The sequence below is a fragment of the Macrobrachium rosenbergii genome, chromosome 7 (genome assembly GCF_040412425.1).
Source record: "Macrobrachium rosenbergii isolate ZJJX-2024 chromosome 7, ASM4041242v1, whole genome shotgun sequence".
Taxonomy (NCBI): Eukaryota; Metazoa; Arthropoda; class Malacostraca; order Decapoda; family Palaemonidae; genus Macrobrachium; species Macrobrachium rosenbergii.
Window position 1 is genome coordinate 39,278,321 of NC_089747.1, and position 9,851 is coordinate 39,288,171.

The 9,851-nt window shown below is 40.0% G+C and overlaps 1 protein-coding gene across 1 annotated transcript; it reads left to right on the forward strand.

Moving 5' to 3' along the window:
• The first annotated feature begins 4,006 nt into the window (after positions 1–4,006).
• On the forward strand, positions 4,007–9,563 carry LOC136840406 (uncharacterized). Its single transcript, XM_067107085.1, has 3 exons — positions 4,007–4,070; positions 4,442–4,574; positions 8,288–9,563. Exons 1-3 carry the CDS (start codon positions 4,007–4,009, stop codon positions 9,561–9,563), a joined length of 1,473 nt encoding a protein of 490 aa, XP_066963186.1.
• Positions 9,564–9,851: the final 288 nt, after the last annotated feature.

The window sequence follows — 9,851 nt, forward strand, 5'->3', positions numbered from 1 at the left end:
CGGTATAATGCTGTATGAGCCGAGGCCCATGAAACTTTAACCACGGACCGGTGGTAGCCTGGCCTATATCGTTGCCAGACGCACGATTATGGCTAACTTTAAGCTTAAATAAAATCAAAACTACTGAAGCTAGAGGTCTGCAATTTGGTATGTTTGGTCACTGGAGGGTGGTTGATCAACATACCAATTTGCAGCCCTCTAGCCTCAGCAGTTTTTAAGATCTGAGGGCGGAAAGAAAAAGTGCGGACACCCAGCCAGCGCAGACGACAGAATCTGCTGCTGTTGGTTCCAGCGTTGGCAGCTCAGCCTTGGAAGACCTCTGGAAAATCTTGACAAAGAAGAAGAAGAAGAAGAAGAAGAAGAAGAAGAAGAAGAAGAAGAAGAGGAGCTTCTAGGTGGTCGTTGGGTAAATGAAGGAAAGGGATCCAATCAGGAAGGTTAATTGGTTTCGAACTGATTAGAAAACAGATTGGAATCCTCTCCCCCCCCCCATAGAGTGGTGGTGGGTTGCGCCACTTTCCTGGTAGATTGGAGGAGGTTCCAGGGGGGGGGAGTTTTTGTAAACAAGGCGTTTGTCTACGCGGTGTCCCATCATCTCTTGAGGGAAGATCTAGGCTGATATTTATTTATTTATTCATTGTAGCAGCTGAATACTGATTATATGTATTACAGAATATTTTCTTTGACAGCCTAAATTCATTCAATCAGTCACTATTATCTCCACAAGAAATGTCCCAGAAGACACGAAGAATCAGAAGATCACGACGTAATTGAAATCAGATTAATTCCACTATCACCTGATTCTCGTCAATTCTGTAGACATTGTAATTATACCTTTCATTGCAGCTTCTTACCAACAACAAATCGGTTCTCCAAGATGGGTGGCATCATCTATATATACTTAAGTAACGTACTTTTGGTTCATAACTTATCACAATTATTATTCTTATATATTCTACATCCTAAAATTCGTATCTTAATGTATTACAGCTTTAGTTTTTCCGTTCATTTTTGTAAAAAAAATTTTGGTAGAATCTTACTAAGCAGGTTCGTGAGAGGGTGAGGACATTGTACATAATATTATCATCATATTCAACTCCATTATCATTACCGTCATCAGAGGTTTCTGCAACAATATAAATATTAATAATACAACAATAAAGATCCTTAATAATACAACAGTAAAGACCCTTAATAATGCAACAGTAAAGACTCTTAATAATGCAACAGTAAAGACTCTTAATAATACAACAGTAAAGACCCTTAATAATGCAACAGTAAAGACTCTTAATAATGCAACAGTAAAGACTCTTAATAATGCAACAGTAAAGACTCTTAATAATGCAACAGTAAAGACCCCTAATAATGCAACAATATAGATCCTTAATAATGCAACAGTAAAGACTTAAAAATGCAACAATAGAGACCCTTAGTAATGCAACAATATAGACTCTTAATGATGCAACAACAAAGACTCTTAATAACGTAACAGTAAAGACCCTTAATATTGCAACAATAAAGACCCTTAATAATGCAATAATAAAGACTGTTTATAATGCAACAATAAAAACCCTTGAAAATGCAACAATATAGACCATTAATAACGCAACAGTAAAGACCCCTAATAATGCAGCAATAGAGACCCCTCAAAAATACAATAAAGACCCCTAATAATGCGATAATAAAGACGCTTTATAGTGCAACAAGCAAGACCCTTAAAAATGCAGCAATAAAGACCCTTAATAATGCAACAATAAAAACCCTTAATAATGCAACAATAAAAACCCTTAATGATGCAAAAAAGACTCTTAATAATGCAACAAAAAAGACCCTTAATAATGCAACAATATAGGCCCTTAATAATGCATCAATAAAACCCTTAATAATGCAGCAACTAAAAACCCTTAATAATGCAAAAATAAAGACCCTGAATAGTGCAACAGTAAAGCCCCTTAATAATGCAACGGTAAAGACTCTTAATAATGCAACAATAAAAGCCCTTAATAATGCAACATAATGACTCTTAGTAATGCAACAATATAGACTCTTAATAATGCAACAATAAAAACCCTAAATAATGCAACATAATGACCCTTAGTAATGCAACAACATAGACCCTTAACAATGCAAAAATAAAGACCCTTAATAACGCAACAATAAAGACCCTTGCTAATGCAACTAAATGATTAGACAAAGCAAGAAAGCTTTCAATTAAATTCGTCTGTTCAGCTGCAGTCACCAGTGTTATTATCATACACACGCTTCCTGAAGTTTCCCAATCAAATACTTGGACCACGCAGACTTCAAGCACTGAAATGCTTTGTCCTAAATGCATTGCAAGAAACAAACACCTTCGCAATTACAACTCGAAACTTTCGTCTAAAGTTTCTGCGGTTTGAAAATGTCTACTGTTTTCATTAACGTAGATTTATAGCAGGATATTGCTTGAAAGTTTTCACGGAGACACGATCGAGGTTCCTCCATCTCTCACCTTTATTGGAAAGACAAAAAGCCTTGATATCAAGTCTCTCTTGGGAGTGGCTTAATGAAGTACCCAGACAATGATAGACTTTCATAATGACTGCATTGGGAATGAACAGAGGTCTTCGATGAAGGAATATTCCATCAGCAGAAGGTAGAGGTTGAGGCAGAGGCAGAACGTGCCTTAGCCCATGCGCATGCGCAAGGGAGTGCCTGCGTTGATAATGGATGTGTCACAGCTCTCCGTGTGATAACAGACTGGGGAGATGGTTAATGACTTTGCATGCATTGATGCTGCCTATTCGTTTCTGCAGCGCTGCGTTGGAGAGGCGCGGGGTAGGAAGTTGGAGACGAATGTTGCAAAGGATTATTTTAGTTTTATTTTTTCGTTTTGCTGTTGAAGTCAGTAGCATTATTCACTTCTGTAAAAGAAAATTATTGAGATGGCTATATGTCTGTCCGTCCGCACTTTTTCTGTCCGCCCTCAGATCTGAGAAACTACTGAGGCTAGAGGGCTGCAGATTGGTAGGTTGGTCATCCACCCTCCAATCATCAAACATACCAAATTGCAGCCCTCTAGCCTTAGTAGTTTTTATTTTATTTAAGCTTAAAGTTATCCATAATCGCGACGATATAGGATAGGCCACCACCGGGCCGTGGCTGAAGTTTCACGGGCCGCGGCTCATACAGCAGTATACCGAGACCACCAAAAGTTAGATCTATTTTCGGTGGCCTTGATTATACGCTGTACAGAAAACTAGATTGCGCAGGAGAAACTTCGGCGCATTTTTTACTTGTTTATTTAGACTTTGAATCATTCTATACCTCCTTTTTTTCTCTCCAGTGATGTTTAATTTTTTTAATTAATTTTTATCTTGTATTTCCCACTAACATAATATAAGAATATGATTGCAATTTCTCTAGAAGTCTCTAATAAGGTTTGGGCTATCCCTTTGACTTTAGAGGGGGTTGGGGTGAGGGGAAATTGGGTAGGAAGGGAGTCCATACCAACAGCCAACCCCAATCCTGATCAACTAACCTCACTGAAACTTGCCACAGAAGTTAGAGCAGTGGGTCACAATGGGACCCGAGAGCTAATGATGTTAGTGACTGAAAACTTACAGAACTTCAGGCCTGGCTGGAGTCACAGTGAAGCCTCAGTGAGGCTTCAGAATTCTCTGAGGCGAGTGGACGAGTCAAAGGGCGACTGAGAATTGTTTCTTGAAACACATCTTCAGGCCTAGGGCAGCGGTTCTCAAACTGGGGGGCAATTACACCCGTGGGGGTAATGGAGCCGTTTCTGGGGGGTAACGAGGCACTTTCTAAACTCTATTTTCTATTCATTCCAATTTGTAGTAAAAGGAACAATGCTTTAATTTTAATTTTTTGTCAGAGGGACAATGCGTAAATTCTAAATTCTTTATTTCTTAAGACTTGAGTACAAGTAAAGTTAATTTCTTACATATAAAATGGATTAGAGATTAAGAGTTTCAATATTTGTCCTTCCTTTATAATTTAACTTCACATGACTGCCCCCGGGGGTGACGATACCAAACAGTTTGAGAACCACTGGTCTAGGGCGAGCTGCAGTGAGTCAAATTGCTCTCCCAGAGTCACAGTAGATAGTGAATGAACTGAACTGTAACTTGAGACAGACAGTGAGTTACAGTGAGACCAGGAACCCAGAAGAGTTAGTGAGGACTGAAACTTCAAAAATAAAATATAAAAAAAAAAAATTCAAAAGACTCTTTTATTAAAATGCACCAAAAAGTAAAATATAATTTTTTGAGACACACCAGGATTTTCTTACAATTAATCATGTCTACGAAAATAAAAGTGTGGGCGCCAAATATTTTTTACTTTTTAGAGCAGTTTAATAAAAGTGTGTTTTAAAAAAAATTATTTTTTTATTTTATGCTTTTTAGTTTTGACAGAAATTGTAACCGATTTATGATTGTAGTTGACGAAATTGAACTTGATGTCCTGTCTAGTCAAAGAAGTTGTGAAAAATCCATAGAGTTTCATACAAATCCTGAGATACTGGGAGAGGTCACTGTAGGATCACTAGAGGTCACGGCTGACCTACTGATCATGTAAGGTTGCATTGTCACTGGGATTGAGTAACCATGCAAGTTTTCAAGTCCATCGGACAGAACAGGTGAAAAATCAGAAGTTTTGAACCAAACAGCTCATGGGTTAACTGAAAACACAAGGACCTTATCTTAAGGTGAGCTGTAACGGTTCTCATTCAGGCCCAAGAACTTCCGGATTGACTGAATGAAAAGTTACCAGCTTAATCTTAACTTGCTTTTCTTGAGGCTCTGGTGTGAGCCGTAATGGTTCTCATTCAGGCCCAGGAGCTTCCAAACTGACTGAGTGAAAAGGCTAGCAGCTTCATCTCAACTTCCTCCTGGAACTTTACAAAAACATTATTGTTTATTTTTTCTTTTTTTTTTTTTTTTTTTTTTTTGGAGGGGTGGTGGCTTGGTGCTCATATCTTGATTAAAAACGAAACTTCCATCCAATTTAAGTTCAGGGCGAGGGAGGAGGACTTTGCCAACAGCAATTTTTCCAAACTTCATGAAGTTAGGATTAAAAAATGAAGGATTTTCTCGCCTCCGTAACACAGATGAAGCTGTTTTAAGAATAGTGAACCTTTTTGAATATTTTGAAATGGTACAGAATAATCTCGTAAGAAGTGAACTCTTGGAAATAACAATGTTTATCCATTTTTTTTATCTCGAAATCATTGAAATGACACATGATATTAGTCAAAGCTTTAATGAAACACTTCGAATTATATTTAAAGTCACTCAATTTCATTTTGAAATGATACAAAATAGTCTTGTAAAACTTCAAGTCCTTTTTGAAACTGATTCAAATCACCTTTTAGATATTTTAAATTCTTAAAATCATTAGAATTACTTGAATTGATTTAAAGAATGCAATTAAAAAAATCAAAATTGTAACTGAAATTATTCAAAGAAAAATTACATATTCAATTTATAACTTATAAAAGAATCATTCTCACTTAGCAATCTTGCTTAGAATTGCTTTAGATCAAGTCTATTTCATCATTTTCTTGAATAACTGCTTTATCTTAATTATTAAGTTCATAACTTTGGTTTCTATTCCATACAATATAAGTTTTGTTTAAGTTCAATTGCAGTTATAATATCTTTGAGAGCAAATCTATTGTACTTGGAGATTAATTTTAATTCCATATAACTGCTATCTGAATCACATCAGGTTCAATATGAATAATTTCGAATATAATTAGATAATTAAAGATAATTCAAACTACTGTACAATTAAAGTCATTCCAAGTGAAATTTTAATCATTTTGTTTTGGGTTGAAAGATTTCAGTGCAATATGAATAATTTCAAATACTCCTGGGATGATTTTATGCTTAAATTTATATATTCATATTCTTATGTATATATTTATGCTTGATGTTTTTTATCTATTTATTTGTTAATTCATAATTTATCTTTTTTTTTTATTTTTTAGTAACTGATCCGTAGAAACTAGGAAAAATAAAGATACTGGTCGTCTATGAAAATTAAAAGGAAAATGTCTCTCAATTGTAAGTCATTTTATTGGCGACAGATTCGTGAATTCTGTAGTTCATTAAGAAAACATAGAAACAAAAATATAATACTCTAAAAAAATGTATATATAAATTTTAACTGAATTAAGTCATTGATAAGAAAAATAGTCTATTACGAGAAATGCCCAGTACGTGTATATAAATTCAGGACATGGTAAAAATCCTTCTTTCAGTTTATTGTTGCTAAATGAATCCACATTTTGAATTTTGAATTTTTTTATGAATTTTGTTAATTCCTGATTTTAGTTTTGGTAGATGTTATGATGACATGTAAATTGATGATTTACATGTTCAATTTTCTTCTTTGTGGTGAGTGTTTGTGTATCTGTGTGTGTGCGAGTGCTTGTGTATCTGTTTGTATGCGAGTGTGCATATGTGCATTTGTGTGTATGTGTATGTGTGAGTGTGTGTGGTGGGTAAAGTGCTGTTTGTATTTGCATGTCAATGTCTCTCAGAGGCGAATGTTTGTGCATGTCTCTCTGTGGCGAATGTTCGTGTATGTTTCTCTGTGGTGAGAGTTTGTGTATCTGTGTATGTATGTGTGTGTATGTGTGTATGTGTACCACCCGTTGTCCGCCGGTAAGGTAATACCTTATCCTGAACGTTCAGACAATATTTGCACCGCAAGTCCATTACGGAGATCCGGTATCTGCGTCAACACGGGGCGAAGAAGCGCTTTCGCTGGCAAATAGGAAAAGGAGAGAGAAGGGTTTCCTGATGTCTTGGAGGGTTACAGAGGCATTAGTTTAAGGGTTGCATTGTCCGAAACGGCTGGCGAAAGTATGTGAGGACAGGGAGGCGTTTCTTAGAGGGTTGCTGTGTTTTGCCGTGATGTCGTTTAGAAACCTTCAGAGAAGTGGTTTACTACAGGGTCTTATTATTTTGTAAGGGTTACAGGGTCTTAATGTCATCAAAGAGTTGCACGGTCTTAATATTGTCTAAGGGTTACAGGGTCTTAATATTATCTAAGGGTTACAGGGTCTTAATGTTATCTAAGGGTTACAGGGTATTAATATTATCTAAGGGTTACAGGAACTTATTATTGGAGCGTTACAGGAACTTAATATTATCTAAGGGTTATGGGAACTTAATGTTATCTAAGGGTTACAGGGTCTTAATGTTATCCAAGGGTTACAGGTTCTTAATATTACCTAAGGGTTACAGGTCTTAATGTTACTGAAGGGTTACAGGGTCTTAATATTATTTAATGGTTACAGGATCTTAATATTATGCAAGGGTTACAGGGTCTTAATATTATTTAATGGTTACAGGATCTTAATATTATGTAAGGGTTACAGGGTCTTAATATTATTCAAGGGTTACAGGATCTTAATATTATCTAAGGCTAGAGGGTCTTAATATAATTTAAGGGTTACGGGGTTTTAATATCATGTAAGGGCTACGGGGCCTTAATATTATTTAAGGGTTACAAGGTCTTAATGTTATCTGAGGGTTACAGGGTCTTAATATTATCTAAGGGTTACAGGGTCTTAATATTATCTAGGGGTTACAGGATCTTAATAATATCTAAGGGTTACAGGGTCTTAATAGTATCTAAGGGTTACAGGGTCTTAATAGTATCTAAGGGTTACAGAGTCTTAATAGTATCTAAGGGTTACAGGGTCTTAATATTATCTAAAGGTTACAGGACCTTAACGTTATGTAAGTGTTACAGGATCTTAATATTATTTAAGGGTTTTAGGGTCTCAATATTATTTGATGGCAACATGGTTGTATTATTATTTAAGGGTTACAAGGTGTTAATATCAATTAAGGGTTGCTTGTTGTGGCGAGATGTTTAACCTGAGAGATGTTGCCATGAGGATTACGCAACCCTTATTCAAAATTTAACCCTTCATGGATATTTTTGTAGGTGGGATATCACAAGGGTGGTCTCGGTATAATGCTTGATAATTTTTTTTTTTTTTTTTTTGGAACAAGAAGCTTAGTTTCCAGTTTCCAGCACTTGATATTCAGCCCGGACGAATGTTCCAGGGCATATTGGCAGCCCGGGTCTTCCTGCCTGGAATGACAAAAAAGGACTCTTGGACGTTCCGTGGCATTCCCTGCTGAGCCTGACATATCACCGCTGGAAATCCTTCTCCCCACCCCTCCCTCCCCTCCCCTCCCCTTCCAAACCCTCCCCTCCCATCCAGACCCCTCCCCTCCCTTCCAGACCCTCCCCTCCCTTCCAGGGCCCTCCCCTCCCTTCCAGCCTCCAGCCCCTCGCCCCCCCCCAACCTTCCAGATCCTACTACCCCCCACCTTCCACACACTTCCCTCCAGACTCCTCCCTTATCCTTCCAGACTCCTCCCCTATCCTTCCAGACTCCTCCCCCTATCCTTCCAGACCCCTCCCCTCCCTTCCAGACTCCTCCCCGCCCTCCCCCAACCTTCCAGATCCTACTTGACCACCTTTCCCAACCCACTTCATTCCAGACTCCCTCCCCTATCCTTCCAGGCTCCTCCCCTATCCTTCCAGACCACTCCCCGATCCTTCCAGATGCCTCCCCTCTCTTCCAGACTCCTTCCCCGCCCTCCCCCAGCCTTCCAGATCCTACTACACCCTGTTTCCTAACCTACTTCCTTCCAGACTCCTCCCCCGATCCTTCCAGGACCCACCCCAAACCTTCCAGACTCCTCCCACTATCCTTCCACACTCTTCCCCTATCATTCCAGACTCCTCTCTCTGTCTTCCAGACCCCTCCCCTCCCTCCCAACTCCTCCCTCTTTCTTTCAGACCCCTCCCCTCCCTCCCAGACCCTCTCCTCCCTCTTAAACTCCTTCCTCTTTCTTCCAGAGCCCTCCCCTCCCCTCCCAGACCCCTCCCCCCTCCTCCCAGACCCTCCCCTCCCTCTTAAACTCCTTCCTCTTTCTTCCAGACCCCTCCCCTCCCCTCCCAGACTCCTCCCCCTCCCTTCCAGACCCCTCCCCTCACTCCCAGACCACTCCCCTCCCTTCCAGACAACTCCCCTCCCTCCCAGACTCCTCCCCTCCCTTCCACACCCCTTCCCCTCACTCCGAGACCACTCCCCTCCCCCTCAGACCACTCTCCTTCCTCCCAGACTCCTCCCCTCCCTCTTAAACTCCTCCCTCTTTCTCCAAATCCCTCCTCCTCCCTCTCAGACTCCTCCCCTCCATTCCACACCCTCCCCCTCACTTCCAGACCACTCCCCTCCCTCCCAGACCACTCCCTCTTTCTTCCAGACCCCTCCCTCCCTCCTGGACTCGTCCCTCTTTCTTCCAGACCCCTCCCACTCCCTCCCAGACTCCTCCCCTCCCTTCCACACCCCCTCCCCTCACTCCCTCACTCCCCTTCCACTCCCCTCCTTCCAGACCCCTCCTTCTTTCTTCCAGACCTCTCCTCCTCTCTCCCAGTATCCTCCCCTCCCTCCCAGACTCCTCCCCTCCATTCCAGTCTCCTCCCCTCCCTCCCAGACTCCTCCCCTCCCTTCCAGATCCCTCCCATAACCTTCCAGTCTACTCCCCTCCCTCCCAGACTCCTTCCCTCCCTTCCAGACACCTCCTCTCCCCCCCCCCACCCAACCCCAAAACGACTTCCCTTTCCAGTAAGTTTTACTTTTGAGTTGTGTAATGTATTCTATGCAGGTTTTTGGTTTATTGGGGAGTTTATCACAAAACCTCCGGTATCTGGGTTTAGATGAAGTTGCCATCTGTCACTGCTTGGCAGAGGAGGAGACCTTATTTATATATATTTATATATGTATATATATGTATATATATATTTATATATATATA

Excerpts from the sequence above, each read along its gene's own strand:
- LOC136840406 (XM_067107085.1), top strand. The coding sequence starts at position 4,007 with ATGACTGCCCCCGGGGGTGACGATACCAAACAGTTTGAGAACCACTGG. Across the intron at positions 4,071-4,441 it reads CTGGTCTAGGGCGAGCTGCA|TTGACGAAATTGAACTTGAT; the intron begins GTGAGTCAAATT and ends TTATGATTGTAG. Across the intron at positions 4,575-8,287 it reads ACGGCTGACCTACTGATCAT|GGCCCTCCCCTCCCTTCCAG; the intron begins GTAAGGTTGCAT and ends CCTCCCTTCCAG.